The sequence below is a fragment of the Protomyctophum parallelum genome (genome assembly GCF_964188405.1).
Source record: "Protomyctophum parallelum genome assembly, chromosome: 4".
Lineage (NCBI taxonomy): Eukaryota > Metazoa > Chordata > Actinopteri > Myctophiformes > Myctophidae > Protomyctophum > Protomyctophum parallelum.
Window position 1 is genome coordinate 48,138,352 of NC_139700.1, and position 27,035 is coordinate 48,165,386.

The window sequence follows — 27,035 nt, forward strand, 5'->3', positions numbered from 1 at the left end:
GTTGGCTTTGTACGAGGCTTAAAAGGTCTTTAAATAAATACTTTTTGAGGAAAATGAACGGGGAATTATTTCCTGGGTCCTTGTAGAGGGTGGTACTGCTCTATACAGTCAGGCCCGGATTTACAGTTGGGCGAGGGTGGGCTGCAGCCCGGGGGCCCCGCGACTTTTTTTATGATGGAATTGTAAAGTATTGCAATCCAATTCAGGTGTGATTTGTGTTTAGTAATTGTATAATTTGTTGTATTATGGTTAAAACATTGAGAGCTTCGATCTGCTCTTCTGTGTTGTGTGGGGTAGCTGTGGAAAGCCTGATCCAGTCTAAAGCCTGCCTACTGTCTGTGTCACACACGCGCGCACACGCGTGAGCGCGCACACACACAGTCAGTGTCAGTCAGTCAGTCAGTCAGTCAGTCAGTCAGTCAGTCAGTCAGTTAGTCAGTCAGTCAGTCAGTCAGTCAGCCTGCCTGCCTGCCTGCCTCTCTTTTGGGGGGAGGCTAGATAGTGGGTATACCACAAAATTATACCAAGATGAAACCAAGAATACCGGTTGATAACATTCGAAGCCTACGTTAAAGTTCACTCACCACGTTGAGGGACATGATGATCATGAAGTTGATGCACACTCCGGTGCCGGAGGTGGCGAACTGCCAGTTCTTCTTCACAAACTCCCAGTCGAACGAGGCGAACTTCTCCATGGCAATCAGCCTGAAGACCACCACGGCAAACACCGCGGTCAGGACCAGAGAGATCTGAAATATGGACCAAACACTGTCTGTCAGGACCAGAAAGATCTAAAATATATGGACCAAACACTGTCTGTCAGGACCAGAGAGATCTGAAATATGGACCAAACATTGTCTGTCAGGACCAGAAAGATCTGAAATATATGGACCAAACACTGTCTGTCAGGACCAGAAAGATCTGAAATATATGGACCAAACACTGTCTGTCAGGACCAGAGAGATCTGAAATATGGACCAAACACTATTCCATTTTATATCGTTACTTTAAATTACTCCACAAAACTCCACAAAAATTGTAGATCTACAAGCTCACAAATGGTTGCATTGTGAGCTTGCAGATCTGCTATCATATCCTATTATGACCAGCATAAAGTGGTTACAAATAAATCATCAGTACAATAATTGGAATTGGAATTTGGTATCGTGTGATTGACAGGATTGTTTGTCCACTGGGGGGAGATATTGAGCCATGGCTGAGTTAGGACACAACACACACACACACACACACCAAGCTAGACTGCAAATTATAGTATATTCTTAACCATTATCTTAAAGGAGAATTCCATGCTAGAATGCTTTCTTATCTTTCTTACCTTTCTTTGTAGTCGTTACGTCCCCACCAAAGAGGTCCAGGTGTTTTTTGTGCAAAAGCTCCTTATTGGCTATTTCCCCTTCCATAAGCCCTCAATGAATTGCATTGCATTGAATGGGAATTGAATGGGGCTATGGGGTGTTATGCTAGTTTGCTTATTTCCATCGAAAGAAGTAGTAAAGTGTGCCGCTTGGGATAATATTTACATTATGAAGAGAGGATATATACAAAGAAATTATAATTTTGAGCAATGGAAATAAGCGAATTAGCACAACACCCCATAGCCCCATTCAATTCAATGCAATTCATTTAGGGCTTATGGTAGGGGAAATAGCCAATAAGGAGCTTTTGCACAAAATAACACCTGTACCTCTTTGATGGGGACGTAACAACTACAAAGAAAGGTAGGAAAGCATTTTAGTATGGAATTATCCTTTAACCACTAAGCCAAAAGGGATAACCCTAACTGGCTCAGGGGAGAACAATATACATTTGAGGCCATCAGTCTGAGGCTGTGAGCCACTCTGCTACACTATAGCGCCACCATCAGGCTGAGGCTGTGAGCCACTCTGCTACACTATAGCGCCACCATCAGGCTGAGGCTGTGAGCCACTCTGCTACACTATAGCGCCACCATCAGGCTGAGGCTGTGAGCCACTCTGCTACACTATAGCGCCACCATCAGGCTGAGGCTGTGAGCCACTCTGCTACACTATAGCGCCACCATCAGGCTGAGGCTGTGAGCCAGTCTGCTACACTATAGCGCCACCATCAGGCTGAGGCTGTGAGCCACTCTGCTACACTATAGCGCCACCATCAGGCTGAGGCTGTGAGCCAGTCTGCTACACTATAGCGCCACCATCAGGCTGAGGCTGTGAGCCACTCTGCTACACTATAGCGCCACCATCAGGCGGAGGCTGTGAGCCACTCTGCTACACTATATTTAAACACCTCTTTACCATGAAGCAGATACCATGCTAAATAATGTAAACACTAAAGTAATCATGATTATAGTGTATTTTAGCATAGAGTCCAGACACAGACACAATGATGATAATAATAACAACAACAACAACAATAATAATCACCATAAAGCAGATTCCAGACACAGACACCAGGAGTCTGCTCAGTTTGTCGGTGAACGGTTGGAAAGGCTCAGGTTTGCCAGAGATGGGGTTAACCCTTTCCACCCTGGAGTACTTGGCTTCAAACTGTGGTCGCAGCTCGTCCTGAAAGAGCAGTGATCTACTGTCACTTTAAGAACATTTAGGGATGGAGATCTATGACCTACTATAACCTACTGTTACTTTACAGTAAGAACATTCATAGTAGGGATGTCCCAATCAGGGTTTTTTTTTAGAGAGAGAGAGCGAGAGAGAGAGAGAGAGAGAGAGAGAGAGAGAGAGAGAGAGAGGGAAAATCAGGAATTATTCATCAATGTATTGATAATTCTGGCCATCCCTAGAAGAATGATTGGCTCATACTATGTATGTTACGGATCCATGGATAACAGGCATTCGATCAGTAAGTTATATGATATTGATCCATTCATAACAAGCATTAGATCCATATATGATATGATATTGATCCATGCATAACAAGCATTAGATCCATATATATGATATGATATTGATCCATGCATAACAAGCTTTAGATATATGATTTGATATTGATTACAATCGGTTAACATCATGTGTGTTCTGCAGACCGGTCAGTCTGGCCCAGAGCACTGGGTGGGCGTTTAGCACAAATCAAGCAGTGGAAGGGCCAATCAGAGTCTGTCAATCACAGCACCCCCATGTATTTCTTGCCTCTCATTTCAGGGTTAGCTTCGCATTGCCAGACTGTTTCCTCTCGCAATGTTCAAAAGCTTCCATCATACAGTCTGGAGCAACGGAAGCTCACAAGTAAGCAATAAAGTGGAAGTGATCGAGCCTCCTCCCCACTTCCGTTTCGTCTTTTCAGTCGCAATGTTTACCCTTATATAAATAGAAGCATCTAAGCATAATATACCTTGCTGCTTAGCAGAAATAGAAATAAATATGATAAGACGAGATGCAGCCTAAAGATATTTTAAAATATAATTTTAGTGAACGGAAATGGCAGCTTCCTTACTCCGATTGCGGGAGGTGTAGCTCCACTCTATATAGCATTCGGAGATTGTGGAATATAGTTGTCTGGCTACACGAGACCAGAGCCACAGAGTAAGACAGAGATACGACAACTCTGTTCACTTCATGGGGCCATGCAGTCCAATTCTACATAGACTTCTATTGGCGAAGAGCATTGCGAGGAGCGACAATAATGTCCTGGACACGGAAGTAGGCAAAATGCACTGGACTCGCGGGCATCAGCCCAGCTTTAATGAGCTTAAATGATTTTATTTTAGATATTTTTTTCGCGGCGGTGACGCGGTGCGGGCGCGTTCCTCTTCCGCTCTGTTGTTGTGATTGCCACTTTGGAATAATTTTCTGAACACTACGACAAGCGATTTACACCGTTTTAAAGTGGATTTTATTTGGTTTAATCTCGGCATTAAAACTGTTAACCCATTCTGAACGGGAACCCATTTTGGTGTTAGCATCACGTTATGCTTTAGCTTGTAGGTCTGCTATTTTTGAAAAATCGAAGAACGACATTTTTTTAATCTGATCTCAGGTCAGAATGGGTTGATCAGACCAGTGTGTGTCCAGTGGAAACCTTAACCGGGTTAAAGCAGTTGTCATGATGCACACATGCCTAAAATTGCTGATATTTGTGACGCCCTCGTTGAAAACAATGCATTTCAAACTCCAGCTTAATTGTCACTGTCTAGGCTGCACGAACAGCGCTCCATGCTGCTCAATTTTCGACCCCCGCAATGTCTCTTACTCTATGGCTCTGCGCGAGACGTCAGGGTTAATAACGTGGGCCTAAGTGTTGTTTTTGGCAGCAAATAGTTTTAGTCATATAGTCTCTTGAAATTTGTTTTAGTCACATTTCAGTAACCTGGACTGTTTTAGCATTAGTCTAGTTTTAGTCGACTAAATGTCATAAGATTTTAGTCGAATAAATCTACAGTTGATTTAGTCGACTAAAATGTATTTTGGTGGGCCTTGATGCCGTCGTAATGACTGTTTTACACCTGCTGAAAATAGCAGATATACAAGCTCACAACGAGTCGTGTAGATCGGTTTGTAGATCTCTTGTCCACTAGTCCCTTCCTAACATTTTAGTCTAGTTTTTATTTGTTGACGAAATTGTCAATAAATTTAGTCTTAGTTTTAGTTTCTATTTAGTTTTCACCAGTGAAAAATGGTAGTCGACGAACATTTTTCGTCTTAGTTTTAGTCAACGAAATCAACAGTGCAGTCGTCCATGTCCATATAAGGAGTTCCTGCATTGACCTGATGTCAACACTAGATGTCTCTGTCGTCTCCATATGTGAAACTCTCGTGAGAGCCTTCGTTACAATTTCGGGATGTCCCGATCACATTTTTTGGCTCCCGATCTGATTCCGATCATTTGATTCCAATATAGATTTTTCCCGATCTGATATTCATATTTATAGAACACATTTATGCCATATCATACACAATAATACAATATCCCAAATCACAGACAATAACCAGTCTAATATCATGATATGGATATTATATTGATACTAGGGATGTCCCGATTACGATTTTTGGCTCCCGATCTGATTCTGATCATTTGACAATGACGTGATCGGCCCCGATTTCCGATCACCCGATCCGATCGGGACAACCCTAGTTACAATGGCAAAAATAGCTACTTTTGAAAACAAGGTATTGATGAGGTATTGATGACCTCCTCCTCCTCCCAGTCGATCAGGTCCCAGTCGTAGGTCAGCTCTGCTCGACGCCTCTTCCAGAATTCCAGGAACACGGTGGCTATGACACAATCAATCAATCAATCAATCAATATATCAATCAATCAATCAATCAATCAATCAATATTATTGATCCGCTCCTCCGGTGAGTGTGGAATATAGTGGCCTTCTGGAGTGAGTGTGAAAGTCCACGGGTTTGTGTATTTATTTTTTTGTATTATAAGCCCCATAGATCACCTCATCTAAGAACTGTGTTTGAAAAACGATACAGAGACACATCCCCGGCAATATCGCAGAGACAGTTTGTTTATTTTTGGAACACAATTCTTATACTGTACGAGACGATTTTAAGATGACCCCATGTAATTCTCCATAGAGAAAAAACTTCCTCAAACCCTTTGGAACACTCTCGTACAGTACTTACCCCATATCGCCATGAAGATGGCGAAAAACACGGTTCCCCCATTGTCAAAAAGATGGGTCACCTAGAGAACAGAGGAAAGCAATTATTAGAAACTAAGTTGTTGAACATTGTACAGAAGTACAGAAGACACTAAGTAACTCGTGTCATGGAAGTAATTTTTTCAACAGAGAATCAAATTGGGTCATCTTAGAATTGTCCCGGCGCTATTTTCGGGGAGGTATCATTGGGGTTTCATTGGGGTGACCTCCTGTAATGGGAAAATGACATTTCAGTCTATGTAAGATAACTGCTGACACAATTTGTGTGAATTCTAGCAGACTGGAAGAACAGCCATATAAGGCCATGTGTTGGCCACATAAGGCCATGTGTTAAAGGAGTGTCTTGTTGCTTTTCAACCATGTGTGTTTTTATTTTGAGAACTCTCAAATTGTATAAGAGAGGTTGGAAACTTGTAATCAGGAGATGTCATGATACTTTGGTGTTGTGTCATTCTCCAGGAGCGCTCTTGTAATAAATCTGTGATTGTGTTCTCAACACTTTTAAACCTTTCCTTGATCTGGACTTCGACTTCATTACACTTTGATTGTGAGTTTAAGATATCCAGTACACTCCGCACTGACCTTACGACCTCCCCACTGTCCTTACGACCTCCACACTGACCTTACGACCTCCACACTGACCTTACGACCTCCACACTGACCTTACGACCTCCACACTGACCTTACGACCTCCACACTGACCTTACGACCTCCACACTGACCTTACGACCTCCACACTGACCTTATGAACCTCCACACTGACCTTGGCGAACACGCAGCTGTCACTCAGCGTCCAGGGATTGCAGTCCTCACACATCGGACACATGATGGTGGTGTTGGCCTCGCAGATCTCTTTACTGTTAACACATTAACAACATACATCATGTTAACAACATGTTAACAACACACAGAGGACACTTGATGGTGGTGTTGGCCACACAGATCTCCTTACTGAAGAAACAAACAGCATGTTAGCAGCCATGATGACTAGGGAAGGAGCTCGATAACCGATATCCGGACAAGCTTATTGAGTACCCGTTATCAATAAGCTTTGGGCTTAAACAATCAAGACAAGAGGCGATCAAGAAATAAATGTAATCATCCATGCTGGCACAAACATGTCTGTCTAAAAGTGTATTGATACCTGCCAACCAGTGCTGTCACTTTTAAAGTGATGGCACACGCATTAAACAGTTTATTTTATATTATTTTATTGGTAAACTGTTCAGAATGTATTGTCTCCCGTCTCCCGCCAATAGTGGGCTCGATAAGGTGCTCGTTATCAATAAAAATTTACGAGCTCCATCCCTAATGATGACCATTAAACATGGGGCAGCAGGAGTAGAGCGGCTGCTCGGGAACTGATTCCGACCCTGAAGGGCAGTGCATTCCAAAGTGTTGGAGCTATAGTGTTGAAAGCCAGATCTCCTTTGGTCTTTTTAATGCCAGAGACGTTAAGACGAGTTGAATCCAATTATGCACTGATTGCCAAGTTTATTTTGGTGGAAAAAATAGTTTTTCTTTTATTATTCTTTTTTTTACATTTTTATCCATATTTTGAAAATTCCTCTAATCTGGTGTACAGGTGATGACATGCACATTACATGCATAATATAATTACATTTTCTTTCTTTTCTTATAATGGGCTAATTGGCAACGAAAGCCAAAACTTGTGGCGCTGAAAGAGTTTAAATTACAGACTTGGGGATCTGGACGTTATTTTGCTGGACGATGTGAGACAGCGAGGTGGGACATACGGATTGACAAGATCAGAGCTGTAAGGTGTAGCGAGACCCGACTTAGGCTTAATGTATATGGTGAGCATATAGAATGTTTCAAGGAAGCAATCTGATTGGTTGAAACAGCCTTTTAGCCGTGCTTAACATTTTCAGAAAGCAGTGATAATTTTACAGCAATTGTTTAGAATACAATTCAATTCATATTTCTTTCAAATTTCAAAATTCAAAATTTAAATTAACATTTTAGTCACCTGGAATGTTTTAATTTTTGTCTTGTTTTAGTTAGCCGTGAGCCTAACATAGACCCATAGGAGTTGACGAATATATTTTTGTCATAGTTTTAATCAACTAACTGGCTGAAATAAGAACATTTCATCATTGTTACCTTCAGCAGTATATTGCCAGAGCTTACAGATTGTGTGCGTGTGTTTGTGTGTTTGTTTGTGTGTGTGTTTGTGTGTGTGCGTGCGTGCGTGCGTGCGTGCGTGCTTGAATGCGTGCGTGCGTGCGTGCGTTCACTGACCTGACTTGACTAGAGTCCATGGTGAACAGACCGTACAGGAAGACAAAGAGGCCGACGAACGCAGCAGGGATCAACATGCCCGTGTACCAACCGAGCCACGCAAAGTACAGCCCGATCTTCTCCCCGAAGTAACGTCTGAAATGAGACAAAACACATTAAAGGAGAATGCTAGAAGGCTTTCTTACCTTTATTTGTAGTTGTTACGTCCCCACCAAAGAGCTCCAGGTGTTATTTTGTGCAAAAGCGTATTATTGGCTATTTCCCCTGCCATAAGCCCACAATTCATTTTATTGAATTGCATTGAATGGTGCTATGGGGTGTTGTGCTAATTCGCTTATTTCCATCGCTCAAAAATCATTTTCTTTCGCATATATCCTCTCTTCATAATGTAAATAGTATCCCAAGCGGCACACTTTACTACTTTACTACTAGCACAAAAACCTAACCCCCATTGAGGGCTTATATTAACTAGTATTAGGTATGCGGTCTAGTCTAACTTGGACTCGGGGGGGTGGACGCCTCTGCCTTGCATAGTCCCCAGTGAATAGGCAGGTTGCCCTTCACTGGTAACCCTATTTTGGACTTATTTTTTAAATATATGAAGGTATTGCGGGCAGGGATGTTTTACAAAAAAGCCCCCCTTTTAAAATACATACACACATACTACATACATTTTAGAAGTTGAAGCAGTTTTTAAGGACCCACTTTTAGGCCAGTGCACCAGAGCAAGCTTTTGCCTTTTTTTTAAACCCTACCCATTTTAACCAAATACACACACACACAGTACATACCTGATGAGGTCTAGAGGTTGGTACTTGTACCACATGCCCCAGCGCGCCCAGCACTCATACAGCAGGTGTCTCTGGTTCTGCGCGCCGTGCGTCTTGATGGGATGTCTGCTCTTGTACCCTCCCTGACAACACAGAGGTCAAAAGGTCGATCTCTGCTCTTATACAGTATAAGGAGTCCTCGGAGCATAGAGTCATAGGCATCGGAGTCGCTTGGCTTTTGACTTTAACTTACTCGCTATTAGAAAGCAAAGCAGACACGTTTAATCACACAGTGTTACTTTAGTTGATTAAAAAGTGATAACAGGTGAAGCTGAAACTGAGGCAGACAGTTCGACGACAGACGATTTCTCAGCACCAAACGCGGACGGCGTATATAGAGAAAGAAAGAGAAGGTTTTACTACATATCAGGCTGCAATATTTAATATTAAAATGATATGCATTCGACATTCGATAGGTTTGAATGAGTTGAACCCATGTCACGTTTAAAGGACCACTTCACCACTTTTCAACCTATCTTCTTATAATTGCTCCTCACTATAAAACCTTCATGATAAAACGCTCAGTCTGTGTATCATAGGAGGGACCTCATCGTTAGGCAGATTAGATATTCGTTAAAGATTAAATTTTTTCATTGTGAGAACGATGGCTTCCATGATCGAATTGCAACTTTACAGGAATAGAGGGCCTGCAATTGAATTGATGTCACTGGTCGACGGGTTTCTGAACTGACCACAGCCCTCCAATGAGACACATGACTGAGAAGAACAAAATGGTGATCGTGAACATTAGTGAGGACTGGAGTGACCAATTACACGAAGATAGGTTGAGAAGTGGTCCTTTAAATGGACACTTCACCCCTTTTGCAACCAGATCTTATTTTAATGATGTTTGAAAGACAAGAAACACTTTCTTGGCGTTCTCATGTGGGTAATATGTGTTTTTAGACATTTTGGTATTTCCAAGTGTCCATGATTTCATGGACCAATGATCTCACTTACTTCCTGGACACTACATTTTGTCTCAGAAATACATCTCTCCCTCTATCCACAAGGAGGAGAATTATTGGAAATGTAGTCCAAGAAGGAAGTGAGCCCAGTGTCCATGACATCATATACACTTTGAAATACTAAAATATCTAAAAACACACATTACCCTCATAAAACCCCCCAGGAAAGTGTTTCTTGTCTCCCAAACATCATTCAAATAAGATCTGGTTGCAAAAGGGGTGAACCCATTCTGGACGGGAACCCCTTTTGGTGTTTTAACTAAGCATTATGTTATACTTTAGCTATTGAAAAATAGCAGATATACAAGCTCATAGCGCGCCACCGAGTGGCTATTCAGTAGGTCTGCTATTTTTGAAAAATCGTAAAAATGCGGCACAAATCTTTGACTATAATTATATTCTTTCAGAAGACGTTTTTTTTTATTTCGACGTCAGGCCTAAATGGGTTAAGAAGAAGTGCAGAAAGCATGGCCTCTTACCTCGTGTGGAGGGAAGGCCGCCTCATAGGTCCCGTTCAGTAAACGATTAATACCTGCAAGAACAACAGTAGTACATCAACACTACTCTAATAATACCTACAAGAACAACAGTAGTACATCAACACTACTCTAATAATACCTACAAGAACAACAGTAGTACATCGACACTACTCTAATAATGCCTGCAAGAACAACAGTAGTACATCAACACTACTCTAATAATACCTACAAGAACAACAGTAGTACATCAACACTACTCTAATAATACCTACAAGAACAACAGTAGTACATCGACACTACTCTAATAATACCTACAAGAACAACAGTAGTACATCAACACTACTCTAATAATACCTACAAGAACAACAGTAGTACATCAACACTACTCTAATAATACCTACAAGAACAACAGTAGTACATCAACACTACTCTAATAATACCTACAAGAACAACAGTAGTACATCAACACTACTCTAATAATACCTACAAGAACAACAGTAGTACATCAACACTACTCTAATAATACCTGCAAGAACAACAGTAGTACATCAACACTACTCTAATAATACCTACAAGAACAACAGTAGTACATCAACACTACTCTAATAATACCTACAAGAACAACAGTAGTACATCAACACTACTCTAATAATACCTGCAAGAACAACAGTAGTACATCAACACTACTCTAATAATACCTACAAGAACTACAGTAGTACATCAACACTACTCTAATAATACCTGCAAGAACAACAGTAGTACATCAACACTACTCTAATAATACCTGCAAGAACTACAGTAGTACATCAACACTACTCTAATAATACCTGCAAGAACAACAGTAGTACATCAACACTACTCTAATAATACCTACAAGAACAACAGTAGTACATCAACACTACTCTAATAATACCTGCAAGAACAACAGCAGTACATCAACACTACTCTAATAATACCTGCAAGAACTACAGTAGTACATCAACACTACTCTAATAATACCTACAAGAACAACAGTAGTACATCAACACTACTCTAATAATACCTACAAGAACAACAGTAGTACATCGACACTACTCTAATAATGCCTGCAAGAACAACAGTAGTACATCAACACTACTCTAATAATACCTACAAGAACAACATTAGTACATCAACACTACTCTAATAATACCTACAAGAACAACAGTAGTACATCAACACTACTCTAATAATACCTACAAGAACAACAGTAGTACATCAACACTACTAGAATAATACCTACAAGAACAACAGTAGTACATCAACACTACTCTAATAATACCTACAAGGACAACATTAGTACATCAACACTACTCTAATAATACCTACAAGGACAACATTAGTACATCAACACTACTCTAATAATACCTACAAGAACAACATTAGTACATCAACACTACTCTAATAATACCTACAAGAACAACAGTAGTACATCAACACTACTAGAATAATACCTACAAGAACAACAGTAGTACATCAACACTACTCTAATAATACCTACAAGAACTACAGTAGTACATCGACACTACTCTAATAATACCTACAAGAACAGTACAGTAGTGCAGTGCAGCGCTACAGTACAGTACAGTACAGTACAGTACAGTACAGTACAGTACAGTACAGTCCCCACCTCCCCATATATACCTCATGTCGTCTGTTTCTAGCGAAAATGTAACTAATTCAGCAGTAGTAACAGTTGATGTGCTTATTTTTCAATTACAGTTCTTACATGAGGCGATCTAAAATTCCCCCCTATGGGGATTACAATGCAAATAAAAAAGTACATGAACCAGTGGACTTAGCGCCCTCTACCGATATTGGCGTCAGACATCGGTGTGCGATGACGCAGCAACGACACATTTTACCCAGGTTATAAACAGACAATTGGTGTAACTATAGAGAGCAAGGCAGCGAGTGAGCGCATATGAGAGAGAGAGAGAGAGAGAGAGAGAGAGAGAGAGAGAGAGGGCCATGGGTGGCAGGGCACAGGCAGGGGGTTGACTGGCGCCTGACGGTCAGACGGAGCTCGGAGGCCCCCCTGAGAGTGGAGGCCCTCAATTGAAACTGGTGCACAGTGTACAGTGCAGTACAGTATAGGCTACAGTACACAGTGAATACCGAAACTAACAGGGTTTCTTTGGTTTAAGTTGAGTAACTCTTATGTTTTTGCTACTGTACAAGAGAGAGACTTCAAGAGAGGTTTAAGTCGAGCACTGTTTAAAGCCACAGTAGTTGGCTCCAGGTGCCACATTTGTTGAGCAATGAACATTTTCATGGAGAAGAAAATGTGAATTGTGTGAGAATCGAGATTCACAATTGAGCAAGAATGGTGCACAACTACATGATTAACCATGTTAATTGTTAATGAATGAGGAGCGGCTGAGTTAGTGTGGAACTGACACAGGCACTATGACACCAGGACTTAGACACAGTACCACCCCTTACCCCCTTATGTTTTTTTGCCATTTTTTGGCAAAAGGAAAAAAATAAATTAAAAAAAATTACATTTTCAAATAGCCGATCCACAAGCTCACAACCGATCGATGTAGATCGGCTAGTTAAACTATTTAACCCATTTTGGGCGGGAACCCCCTTTTGGTGTTTCAAGCATTCTGTTATACTTTAGCTATTGAAAAGTAGCAGATCTACAAGTTCATAGCGCGCCACTGCTATCTTTGAAAAATCGTAAAAATGCGGCACAAATCTTTGAATAGGTATATATTCTTTCAGAGGGAAATATTTTTTTATTTCGACGTCAGGCCTAAATGGGTTAAACATGTTTTAATAATAGTAAAAAATGGCAAATACGTTTAGGGATAATGGGTAAGGGGTGGTGCAAGAGAGGGGGCCACCAGTGTCTGTTGACACGGTCACTATAGACACCATGAGCCCTGGAACAGACAGATGAGATGAGTCCATGAGTCCTCCATGCACTCCACGGGGTACATACGTTTGTCAGACATACAAACAGTCCGACAACGCCGTCGCTCCCGACAGGCGTGGCCGTTAACGACTAACCTGTGGCAGGTTAAAACTTACCCGTGGCAGGTTAAAACTAACCTGTGAGGTTTCGTTTTGGGTAGGGTGTCGGACGAATGCCTGTCAGACTGTTAGTATGTTGGACCAAACACACTTCGTTAGCTGTAGCGTTAGCCTGACGCTGTGTAATTGTTTCCGACGGTGCATTATTCAGACACCGCGTTCGTCCGACCCGCCATATTGCTAACCCTGTTCCCTATCCCTAACCATAATAGTTGTTAATGGTATATGGTCAGATATTATGCCAATTATGAAAATTGCTCAACATGTTGCTCATGCAAGTTAGCATCTGGCGGTTTCTACATGCTGGGGACCCATAGGGGGTGGAGGGGTGGTCCCGATCATAGACTGCAACGGTAGCCACGCCCCTCAGAACATACTCGACTTTATGGTCATTTTTTTAATAAATGGGACCATCATTTTCCAAAAATAATATTATGACATGAGAAATGAGACTTTAAACTAGTGACTGGAAGCAGAAAGTATTCATGACCATGTTTATTACGGTAATACAGTCTAGGTGAAGTTGACAGCGCCACCACAGGCCATTATATGAACTTTCAGGAAGTCAGGATTCCCTACTGGCTTCAGACACTATTTGCTTCACTGCCCCCCTGATTCATACTCCAGTTTTTGGTAACCTCGCGTCACCAGGCTTTCCACCTCAGAGGAAAGCCTGGCCTGTGTTACAAACAAGTGCCGTGTGAACCTGATGATACAGTATCATTACGTCATGTTGTAGTATTGTTTTGTCGTCATCAGGCCGGAAGAATCACCGGAACTTCCTTTTTCCCTCAAACCGGAAGAACAACAATAAAAGCTATCGTAGCCTGCAGCTTTCGGTTTTACATGACGTAGCGATTATCATCCGCTCCCGACCGGATCATAAACCCGAAAAGCAATGCTGCCCAGGCTAGGTTTTCGGCGATGAGGTGACCACCGGAAAGGTGGCCACCTCGTAAGGTGGGATTATATACGGCAGATTCCTACCCGGCCCACTGAGCCTAGCCTGGTTAATAAACCAGACCGAATCAGCCGTTGGCAAAAATAAATTGCCTGCCGCCGGATTTCGGTCTGGAGAGGCTCAATTGTACGCCCATTTCCTACACCAGAGAATGTGAGCGGCCAATCGGGACACGGTATGCAATATGGGCGGGCTTTGGTACAGTGACTGTCAATGCTTGAGACCTTTGACTGACAGTAGCTCTGACCAATTGCGTCAAAGAGAAAATGTTTCCCTGGAAATGAAATCCAAGCTGAGCCTCCCCAGACTAATATCCCGCGGTCCGTGCGATATTAGTCTGGTTTATTAACCAGGCTACACTGAGCCCATGTGCGTCTCGGTTCCTGGGTATTTTGGGAATCTTTGGGGGTCCTGTGAAGAGCTCTAGTCTCCACACACACGCACACACGCACACACACACACATACGCACCTTCCCAGGAGCTCACAGACTGGGAGAGCAACAGCCGGTCGCGCCGACCGTAATAATTAAGTAGCGACAGACAACAAAGAGGTGGAGCTGTTGGAAAATAATGGAGGACAAGTAACCAGCAGAACGACACACTCACACATGTTTTACATTAGTGTGCGTGCGTGCGTTGGAGGGAGGGGGTATATTGACTCATTCACGCACAAAGGAGTGACATAAATCAATAGGAATGATTATGGGAAGAAATGTACATGAACGACCCAATCATTCAGACTGAGAGGGGCTTTTCTCTACGTTATTTATCGACAAAATAACATTGAGAAAAATGTGCTTTGGGAGTCAGGTTCGCCAGGGCCCGATCGTGCGGTCACCCCCCCGGCCCGGTACCAAGTTGTTCTGCCAGTGGCTGTATAGCACTGAATGTAGTGCTCCACTACATGGGGGGGGGGGGTCACACGTGGCCCCGTGGCAGTAGACAACCCCTAAACCTGCCTGATGACAGCTCAAGACCCACTTCTACAACATTGCCTTTAATTGATCTTGTATTTTTTATTTTTCATGTCCTCACTGTACTGCATTACTGCTTGTTTTTTAATGTCGTTGCCTTGCTTTTCTTTTATTCTCCATTGTTCTGTAAAGCACTTTGAGCTGCATTTCATGTCATGAAAGGTGCTATACAAATAAAGTTTTATTATTATTATTATTATTATTAAACGGCGGGCCTGACTGTGGCCCCCTGCATGGGGCAGCAGCAGAGCAGACCCCTGACAACCACGAGTGTTGATGCCACGTTTGGTGCGGATCGGCACAGTCTGGATGTTGGTGACGTCCACCAGCCAAGTTTATTCGTGTCATGTGAAAGCAGGGAATCATAGCTTCAAATTGACTTATTGGTTGTTCAGTTTGACCCACCAGTTTTAGAGATAATGCTTATAGAGTAATGTCTTGCAGAAAACAGCGAGTTGAGAAAACAGGCTTGAAGGGTTCATTTCTGTGGACTCTTAACATTACACCTAGCTACATGTTTAAGCATTTATATTTACATGTCGATTTCAGCTCTGACATTTATTTCAGACATGCTCTACTATGAGGCCTGTGCTAATGAAAAAAAAAAAAAAAACAATAAAGTTTTTCTCCTCTCCTGAACAGTTAGTCTTGCCACCATGTATCAAAAAGAGTCGCATATATCTGTCCATCAGTCCGTCCACAATGTTTATAACAACATGTATCTGTCCGTCAGTCCTTCCACTACTATGGTTATAACAACATGTATCTGTCCGTCAGTCCTTCCACTACTATGGTTATAACAACATGTATCTGTCCGTCAGTCCGTCCACTATGGTTATAACAACATGAATCTGTCCGTCAGTCCGTCCACTACTATGGTTATAACAACATGTATCTGTCCGTCAGTCCGTCCACTACTATGGTTATAACAACATGTATCTGTCCGTCAGTCTGTCCACTATGGTTATAACAACATGTATCTGTCCGTCAGTCCGTCCACTACTATGGTTATAACAACATGTATCTGTCCGTCAGTCCTTCCACTACTATGGTTATAACAACATGTATCTGTCCGTCAGTCCTTCCACTACTATGGTTATAACAACATGTATCTGTCCGTCAGTCCTTCCACTACTATGGTTATAACAACATGTATCTGTCCGTCAGTCCGTCCACTATGGTTATAACAACATGAATCTGTCCGTCAGTCCTTCCACTACTATGGTTATAACAACATGTATCTGTCCGTCAGTCCTTCCACTACTATGGTTATAACAACATGTATCTGTCCGTCAGTCCTTCCACTACTATGGTTATAACAACATGTATCTGTCCGTCAGTCCTTCCACTACTATGGTTATAACAACATGTATCTGTCCGTCAGTCCTTCCACTACTATGGTTATAACAACATCTGTCCGTCAGTCCTTCCACTACTATGGTTTTAACAACAAATATCTGTCCGTCAGTCCGTCCACTACTATGTTTGTAAACAAGATAATTATCTCTAAAATTCACCACAGATTGAGCTCTCAGTGGATCAATCCTATTGGTCAGTGAGTGACCCCATGACCTTTAGTCTGGTGCTACGCTTATCGGAAACCAGGAACTCTTTCGCTTCCGATCAGCCTAAAATGCAAGCACCATGACATGAGTCCAGTCCACCCATCCATCCATCCATCCAGCCGGGACTTGATCACCCCGGCTGGGTCACCTGAGTGGAGGGGTATGATGTCCGAGAGACCCGAAATCCCGATGACCTTGGGATATACATCACTGAGGATACGTCCCAGGTGCATCCATGCAATGTTTTTAGTTCTTAGCGTTTTCTTGAGTGTTCTTGCTGATTTCTGATCGGCTGCACCTTTGTTAAATTGACGCACACACGCACACACGTACACACACTGCACACTCCTCTCTCTCTCTCTGTCGCTCTAATTAATTAGTCTCATGTCGTGCAGCTGTGTCTAGATTCTCCCGGCAGATCCTGCCAGCTTGACTGAGGGGCTGCAATTGGATTTTCTGTAATTCTTTTGATTATTTCATGTCAATCATAGCTTCAAATTGACATATTGTTTGTTCAATTTGACCACAACAGTGATATATATGGCTTCTAGAGTGATCTCTTGCAGAGAAACAGGGGGTTGAGAAAACAGGCCTGAAAGGTTCACTTCTGTGGACTCTAACATTACACCCAGCTACATGTTTAAGCATATGTATTCACATGTCGATTTCAGCTCTGACATTTATTTCAATTCCAAGTAAGTGAAGATTCTGCCTGTGCTATTATTAACTCATTTTGGATTAAAAAGAAAAAAATATGGAGTTTTACACCTCTGGTGAAACGTTGGAGACTGCAGAATTCAGAATGGGGGTAACTCGCAACTCGGGTAGGATGTGTACGTTATTGCTGGTTTGGGATATACAGTAAGTAAGATAATTAACACCCCAAACGCACAGGGGTATTTAGGACCATTAAATCAGAGCGCCCAGTGATTTGCAGCTACGGAGGTAGCACAAGGCGCCATCTTGGATGTAGCTAGATGTAGCCAAAACACCCCTGAGGCGACCGACAACAACAACGGGAAGTATATGATTACTTCTAACGCGACTAGCGACGGGGCCGCGATGTGCCGTCAAAAAACATAATAATCTTTGGTTTAGAATTGGACGGATTGATTTAGATCAAGAGTTATTCACGTTTGAAGATGTTTCCTCTCATCCACTAAAACGGAGGGGGACCACTTTGGATGACGTCCCAACTGGAAATGACATCGAAATGCTGCCCAACGGGCGCTCCCAGCCTGTGGGGCGATGCGCTCGGTTATGATATGATTGGCGGAACGCTCCGCCATAAGGAATGTAATTACCTTCCGCTCCTGGCGGATTGATCCGTCAAATAAGCTTTATTATCGCTATCAAACCTGATCACTGATTTCTATTTTTTCATTATTGTTTTGGCTCGGCTTTTCCTTCTTTAGCGATCCTAGACCGGGTTGCGTAACCTCGCCTCCGTCCGCATCCCATTATACAGGCTGGCTAAAAGCTGAATAACTCCTAATCTACGGAGCTCTCCGTGGTTTGGATAAAATGTGCGATGTTCGGAGGTCTTTGCTGATTATCCGGTGGTTTAGATGGAAACATTGGCGCTTTCTAGAGCAAGGATGGCTTCATTTTAGCTCTCTAGCATTGACGCTAATTATTTAGCATCAACATCGGAAGCCCAAACAGCATGCAGTGAGTCCAGCGTGTGTTACACTGAAAATTGTTTTGGCAGTCTGTGTTTGGTTCTGCGTCCAGCAGGTGGATGTATATGAGTTAATGTTCCGCCCTGTGATTAATCTCCGTCCTGGGTGACGAGCGGGATTATTTGACAGGACGGAGACCTCCGTTTATGCCGCTCGGAGTGCTAACACTACACGGAATGAGGAGATGGAATGAATGGATGGATGGATGGATGGATGGATGAGAACAGAAATAACTACATCTATCACACATACATTCACCATGATTGCTCCATGGACAGTGAACAGTTTTTTTTAAACAACAGAGGGTTGTTTTAAAAGCCATGTTTGTTTCATTGTGTAGAATTATGTTCTGACGTATATTAATAACAACAACAACAATAACAACAATGATAATGACAGCATTCCTACCGATCTTGGACTTGCCGTCCTCATACTTGGTGCGCTGCAGTACATGGTGGACTATCCTGCTTCTGGTGGAGTTGGAGAAGAACGTCTTTCTGTTGCTGATGCTGAAGCTGTAGAGAAGAGACCCAACACAACCTGCATTATGTTAATGAAGACGCAACACAACCTGCATTATGTTATGATATGTTAATGAAGACCCTACACAACCTGCATTATGTTAATGAAGACCCAACACAACCTACATTATGTTAATGATATGTAAATGAAGACCCAACACAACCTGCATTATGTTAATGAAGACCCAACACAACCTGCATCATGTTAATGATATGTAAATGAAGACCCAACACAACCTGCATTATGTTAATGAAGACCCAACACAACCTGCATTATGTTAATGAAGACCCAACAACCTGCATGATGTTAATGAAGACCCGAGACAACATGCATTATGTTAATGAAGACCCAACACAACCTGTATTATGTTAACGAAGACCCGACACAACCTGCATTATGTTAATGAAGACCCAACACAACCTGTATTATGTTAATGAAGACCCAACACAACCTGCATTATGTTAATGACGACCCAACACAACCTGCATTATGTTAACACCTAGAACACAGTTTATTTATATGAAAACGGATCGCATGGCTACACAGCCTGGCGCCTGTTGGGCAATCCTCGATGTTGTTGCGTAAGAGTGAGACGTCATCGAAAAATGCCCTCCCCTTAACTCCCCCCTTAAAACATTAATAACTCGCAATCTAAATCATCCCGTCTAATTATGAAAAAAAAGTTAGACGGCCCTCCGCGGTCCAGTCGCTCGTTGCGATAGATTTATTCTTACCTCCCGTTGTTGTCGATCGATTCTAGAGTGGTGTGGCTATTGTTAGCTGCTACACACACATTCACAACAACATCCGGTCCGTCTGTAAAAGTGGTCCGTGTTTATAAATTGACTGGGTGCTATAATGTAATGCATTAAATAACCCCGGGTGTTATAGGTGTTAATGAAGACCCAACACAACCTGCATTTACCTTACAACCATAGAGCAGTGCCCGTTGGGCCACTGGCCTACTTTTGAACGATGCATGACCCAGTAATTATGTCTGTGTCCCTTTTATGCCCCTTATATGGAGTTCCTTGTCAGGCATGCCCTGCACAAATATAGAGTCTAATGAAGATGTCAGAATGATGTCAGGCCAGCTCCGTGCATGCGTGCATGCGTGCGTGTGTATGTATTAACTGGTGCGTGCGTGTGTGTGTGTGTATTAACTGGTGCATGCGTGCGCGGCTGAAGGGCGCGGTGTAACAGTCGCTCTCCTCCAGGTCAGGCAGCGCCTCCTTGTCCAGCTTCATGGGGTTTCTGGGCAGCCAGGAGCGGAGCTGACACCACCGCCGATGGAACCTGCTGCAGTACACACACACACACACACACACACACACACACACACACACACACACACACACACACACACACACACACACACACACACACACACACACACACACACACACACACACACACACACACACACACACACACACACACCCACACAAGTAAGTCAGTGACTCGCCTGTTTTAAAATATCAATATCAATACTGCAATGTAGAAGTACTCTCTGCTACAAGTATAAGTCTGAAGGTATTGGCATCAAAATCTTTGGCATCTTAAAACCCATTAAGACTCTGAAAAATGTCTAAATCAGTTTTCTATATCAGTACGGTTCTCAAACTATTCTGGAAATCTATTGTTCCAGGGACCCCCCAGAAGCAAAGATGAGTAACACATGTTTTGCTGTGAAAGAATAATAATTATATTCAAAGGTTTGTGCCACATTTTCACGATTTTTCAAATATAGCAGATATACAAGCACATAGTTTGGGCACTCGGTACCACGATATGAGCTTGTATGGCTGTCATTTTTCAATATCTACAGTATAGCATAATGGTTAAAAGTGACAGATGCGTTCCACGGCTTAACACACTTGATTCGTGTATACTTGTGTATTCGTGTATACTCATCCTACTAAATAATTACGCAAGGTGCGTTTGAACCCATATACTGCCTCCTGCTGGACGCAGAGCCAACCGTAGACTGCCGAGCCTATTTCAATGTAGGACACGCTGGACTGTCATCCTGTCTGGAGCGTCCATCTTTAATTCTAAATAAATACCGTCAATACTAGCGAGCTAAAATGAGGCCATCCTTACTCTAGAAAGTGCCAATGTTTCCATCTAAACCACCGGGTAATCAGCAAAGACCTTCGAACATCACGCATTTTATCCAAACCATGGAGAGCTCTGTAGATTTCGAGTTATTCAGCTTTTTGTATAATGGGAAGTGGACGGCACGGTTGCGCAATCCGGTCTAGGATCGCTAAACAAGGAAATGCCAAGCCAAAATAATAATAATAAAAAAGGAATCAGCGATCCGGTTTGACATCAATAATAAATCTGACCAGACGGAACATTACGCCAGAAGCAGTTGCTGGTTGGATTCCTTCTGACGGAACATTCCGCCAGGAGCAGTAAAACCGTTAACAGCGGGGGACAGTCAGACCAATTTTCCGGAAGTGCATTTTTTGTCAATGTGACCCGGTGGCAACTATACTGGCGATAGCAGGCAAACAGGTCATAGTCGAAAAGTGGGCGGAGGAACGTCGCCCGAAAACATTGTACGGCGATAGGGGGGGCGATTAGGCGATAGCCAATGAAATCCATGTGTCACTCGCCGTTGTTGCACGGTTGCTAGGGCCTCGTCTGCACTGCGACTGCGCGACCAACCACATTAGCTTCTGTATTAGCCACGGCTTTTGCATGCTCTTTTCTCGGAAACTACGCCGCTGTCAGTGGTTTTGAACAAATCGCCGATGTTCCGAAGTAATTTCTTATTATCCAGTGATCGCGATTGGAACATTGGCGTTTTGTAGGATGGACCTCGCCTTAGCTCGCTAGCATTGGCGCTATTGCTTTTAGCATCCACGATGGCATCCAAAACCAGACGTGCCACAGCTTTTGTCCACCAGGTGGCACTCATTGTGGTAATGCGTTAAGGTATGGTACAGACTTGTATTTACCTGCTCATGGTCTTGCCCTTCCAGTCTGTGAAGTAGGATTTCTTCCTGAAAACAACAATTAATTTAACCACGGATTCAGGCCAAAACTCAACAACCTAATTATTGACTTATGACATTTTAAAACAGTAATCCTGCTGTTTTTAAGCATCCAATCTAATTAACTTTATTATCAAGTCCTTGACCTTGTGTACATTTCATCTTTTTTGGCAACCTCTTCACACAAATGAGTGTGAAGGTAAGCCCGACACCCAGAGTGAATATATAAATATCCGTGTATTTTTGGTTTCTGCCTTGAAGCTGAAAGCCTTTGAGTCAAAAGGTTCAATCGAAATACACCATGTTTTGTCTTAACCTATACCCTAAATCGCGGCACTCCATCTTCAACGCTGGATACTTGTAATAGTAATGTTGGCTAGCAACAGTGTTGTTTTTGGCAGCACATTTTGATTTTAGTTTCAGTCATAGCCTCTTGAACAGTTTTCACTTAGTTTTAGTCACATTTTAGTCACCTGGAATGTGTTTCCATGTTAGTCTACTTTTAGTCAACTAAATGTCATGCGATTTTAGTCGACTAAATCTACAGTTGATTTAGTCGACTAAAATGTTTTTTTTTGGTGGGCCTTGATGCCGTTGTAATGACTGATTTTACACTTGCAGGCTCTCAGTCAAATCTGGTCACAGATCGTTGAGATCCTATCAGGGCGTGCGCAAATCTCTGCCACGACCTGCCCCCTCTAGACCAGAAACCTTACACATTAGCTCAGGCTACCGAAGTCGTGACGTGACGTCTCTCACTCATCCCCTGGCTTGCTCGAAGGAATGTCTCTATGGAGAATAACATATCGGTGGTCCAAAACAAATTGTCTCTGCGATATTGTCAGGTGTGTGGCTATGTATTGTTTACGATAGACACTCATATTTGATGTTTCTGGTGAAAATTATACTCTTTGGCGGCGGTAATAGTATCATTTTCTCACGTCAGTTGATCCGTCATATCCACATGAGTCAAACCGCCGGGATCATTTGTTTATCTTTGGAACACAGTTCTTAGTTGTCTCGATTAGAACACAATACATAAAAAAGGTCTATGGGAGATTGAATGGGGAAATAAACTGCAAACTGCGTAGGATGTGAAATGACGTCAGACTTTGGCGCTCTATAGGTCGGGGCCATTCGGCTCATAGGGTAACATTTCCACCGGACAATTTGGGCACGGGTCCGAGATATTGTAGCACCCGTATAGACCTCTCGACAGGATACAATAACATAAGCATGCAGTATTTGAGGCGGCTCACAATGCTTCGCATCGCGACGCATTGTGAGATTGTAGATCTGCTATTTCCAAATGGCCTAAATGAATCTAGAGCTGAAGTGGTTAATGTATGTTTTGTAATAATAATAATAATAATACAAGTTTTGTAATAATAATACAAATTTTAGTATAATTTTATAGTAAAATGTTCTAGTAAAGTAGCAAATGATTGTAAGTAGTAAAAGTACAATATTTGCCTCTGATATGTAGTGGAGTATAAAGTAAAATTAATTGGAAATACTATTAATAAGTTAAGTATACTTAAGTAAATGTACTTCTAGTTACCTGAAGGGCATGCGTATGTTCATCTGCTCTGCATATTTGCACAGGGTTTCCCAGGGAGCGTGGATCTTCACAAACATGATGTCGTTGTTGGTCAATGAAGGCTAGCGAGGACAACACGCACCCACGGCCCACGCACCCGCGCACACACACACACACACACACACACACACACACACACACACACACACACACACACACACACACACACACACACACACACACACACACACACACACGTCAGGCACTTTTCAAACCCAGTACTGCACAAAACATACTGCACAATTTGCATTTTAAATGATTGTGTGGCCATCATCGTTAGTTTATCACTCCATGGCAGCAGATGCCATGGGAGCTCAACACAGCACAGTGGTAAAGGTGTGGCTCCCAGGCGTTCAGTTGCGTCTGTGTGTCATCATGGTGTTAAATGAAACAAGCATGTGACACATTCTAAAAGACAAAATACATCAGAACAGAGACAATACTAGACTGCACTCGGGCGAGGTGCCAAATTGCGCCCTGTGCAGAGCAGGTCATGTCTGCTGTGTTTGTGTATCAACACATTTTTTGCCATCACCCCGGGATACGTAGCCTGGCTCCAGCCCTGAATCGCTAGCCACGCCTAATAAGAAAATATGTTCTGGCGATTCAGGTCTGGAGTCTCTGCCTACGGCGGCGTTGGTGTCGTTCCGAAATCCGATCACAGCAGCTGATTGGCCATCAGCCCCGTCACTCGACAACAAACGTGGCTGCCCCCACTGCGGTGACTCACGACCGTATCAATCTGGCTATTAAATCGGCGTATGATAAATAGTTTCTTTACGGAAACGACAGGTTTTATAAACATTATCCGACATATTTTACTACTTTTGTTCACATGCTAGTAGCGCTCGTTGGCTGTGGTTTGTTTGGTTAGCAAACGGGTTAGCTATAGCCTCATGATTGACAACAACGTCATCTGCTGTCCTACTATTCATATTGGTTGGTATGAACCAATCAACGAAGACTGCCGCTTTGACAACGGCCATCCCATAAACTGCTGCCGTGGGGAGGGCTTTCAGTCTGAATAATGAAGTGAAACGAAATGAAAATTCAGACTGAGTGTCAGGCTACTGGATACGTACAGTAGGCTACACTATGCATATGGTGTGTTAACAGGCACTATGGTTTCTGTCAAGTCCTACTTCTGTTCACATTCAAATGGCATAAAGGAGATAACTTTCCAACTCAATTCAACTTTTATTTTCTAGCTTTTGCTCTGTTTATTGGCCTCACTTGTTGATTGGTTGGTTGGTTGGTTGGTTCAGTAATTCTACAACAGGTCGTTAAGAGGAAGCAATCTGATTGGTTGAAACGGTTTCTAGCCGTTGATCAAACCACTACTGTTCACCACCTAATCAAAACAAAGAATTCAGCCGCTCTGTTTTCCCAGAGCGCTAGCAAACTCGGTGGCTAGGCTAGCTAGTTTCTTTGGACATTTGTGGTCGTAGTGACTACATCTGTCATTAAAAAAATATATTTTTTCAGCGATTTTCTTTGTTTTAAGGGTAACTGTTGTAGAATTGCAATATTACACTCGAGGGTGTTGTTTAACGTGATTATTGCCACTTCAGTGATGCTTGCGGAACTCGACTTCGTCTCGTTCCTGACCGCATCCCTGTCGTGGCAATAATCACGTTAAACAACACCCTCTCGTGTAATATTGCTTAATTAGTTATTAGTTGTGAACCTTTGAAGACAGAGAAAACTAAAGTTAACAACAAATGATAGTATTCCTTTTAAACAACGTAATTAATGTTTTTCAAACAAGTCCTGTTTTTAAACCTTTAAATGTCTATTAAACAAGTAAATTGTTAAAAGTCAACATTTAGAATTCATGAAACCATTAAATCGATAAATAATAATAATTAAAAAAAAAATTGCTGATCTATACAAGCTTGTAGATTGGCTCTTTTTCCACATAAATCCGTTTTAACATGGTTCGGTGAAATCCAGTGCCGTCTCTATTATTTATGACTCTTATGGCCTCTGGTGGGCGAGTCCCAGGTACTGCAGCAATAATTAGTTTTCGAGCTATATGCTGCGAACAATATCTGGTCACATAATGCACACACACCCAGGCACATATCTACCCACAGACACCCAGCCACCTAGGAACATATCTACCCACAGACACCCAGCCACCTAGGAACATATCCACCCACAGACACCCAGCCACCTAGGAACATATCTACCGACAGACACCCAGCCACCTAGGAACATATCTAAAGACAGACTAGCCTGGTTAATAAACCAGACTAACGGCTGATTCGGTCTGGTTTATTAACCAGGCTACCGACAGTCACCCAGCCACCTAGGCACATACCCACCCACAGACACCCAGCCACCCAGACACATATCTACCCACAGACACCCAGGCACCCAGGCACATACCCACCCACAGACACCCAGCCACCCAGGCACATATCTACCCAACAGACACCCAGGCACATACCCACCCACAGACACCCAGCCACCTAGGCACATATCCACCCACAGACACCCAGCCACCCAGACACATACCCACCCACAGACACCCAGCCACCTAGGCACATACCCACCCACAGACACCCAGCCACCGAGACACATATCTACCGACAGACACCCAGCCACCCAGACACATATCTACCCACAGACACCCAGGCACATACCCACCCACAGACACCCAGCCACCCAGGCATACCCACCCACAGACACCCAGCCACCCAGGCACATACCCACCCACAGACACCCAGACACATACCCACCCACAGCCACTATGCGTGCATGTGTCTATACCTCCTTCTCCAGCATCATGCCTTCAGCGCGGAGGTTCTTCTCGAAGGTGCATCTCTTCTCCACCTGCGGACTGGACTTCTTATAGACCAGGATGTAGTCGATGCGCTTCTTCCCGTCTCGGAACAGCAGCCCAGAGGGCGTGTGGACCGGACTCTTCCGCTGTGGGAGGAGTTAGTATAGTTTAACCCATTTAGACCTGTAAGTTCGATTCTAATTCTTCTAAATCAGGGGCTCTCAACCTTTTTTGGCTGGGGACCCCCGGAAATGCTTAGCCATGTCTCGCGACCCTCACCACCAATACAAACTGACTGCAAGAATAACCTTAAAGGAGAATTCCATACTAAAAGGCTTTCTTATCTTTCTTTGTAGTTGTTACGTCCCCACCAAAGAGGTCCAGGTGTTATTTTGTGCAAAAGCTCCTTATTGGCTATTTCCCCTACCATGAGCCATTCAGTTGCATATATATATATATATATATATATATATAATATTGACAAAAAAGGGACTCCTGCACATCCAAAAAGACCCGTAGGAGGTACAAGTTTAGTTAGCAGGCATAGACATCAAAAAGTGAAAAACCTTCCAAGGAAGGGACTGCACACTCCAGGGAACATGATGGCTAAAGTATAACATAATGCTTAGAACACCAAAAGGGTTTCCCCGCCCAAAATGGGTTTGGCGACTTTGATGATGGAGAGGATCAATATATTTCCACTACTCACT

The 27,035-nt window shown here is 42.8% G+C and overlaps 1 protein-coding gene across 1 annotated transcript in view; it reads right to left on the reverse strand.

Moving 5' to 3' along the window:
- ano3 (anoctamin 3) overlaps window positions 1-26,345 on the reverse strand; it is a gene marked incomplete at its 3' end in the record, with an annotated part of 40,729 nt that extends 14,384 nt beyond the window's left edge. The window contains exons 1-13 of the mRNA XM_083763541.1: window positions 26,313-26,345; window positions 23,499-23,599; window positions 21,902-21,946; window positions 20,097-20,231; window positions 18,819-18,925; window positions 10,169-10,221; window positions 8,683-8,804; window positions 7,892-8,026; window positions 6,393-6,486; window positions 5,592-5,652; window positions 5,146-5,228; window positions 2,424-2,564; window positions 585-749 (exon numbers count right to left, since the gene is read on the reverse strand). Coding sequence (XP_083619667.1) covers window positions 585-749; window positions 2,424-2,564; window positions 5,146-5,228; window positions 5,592-5,652; window positions 6,393-6,486; window positions 7,892-8,026; window positions 8,683-8,804; window positions 10,169-10,221; window positions 18,819-18,925; window positions 20,097-20,231; window positions 21,902-21,946; window positions 23,499-23,599; window positions 26,313-26,330 — 1,260 coding nt within the window. The 5' untranslated portion in view covers window positions 26,331-26,345. The remainder of the gene's footprint in view (window positions 1-584; window positions 750-2,423; window positions 2,565-5,145; window positions 5,229-5,591; window positions 5,653-6,392; window positions 6,487-7,891; window positions 8,027-8,682; window positions 8,805-10,168; window positions 10,222-18,818; window positions 18,926-20,096; window positions 20,232-21,901; window positions 21,947-23,498; window positions 23,600-26,312) is intronic.
- Window positions 26,346-27,035: the final 690 nt, after the last annotated feature.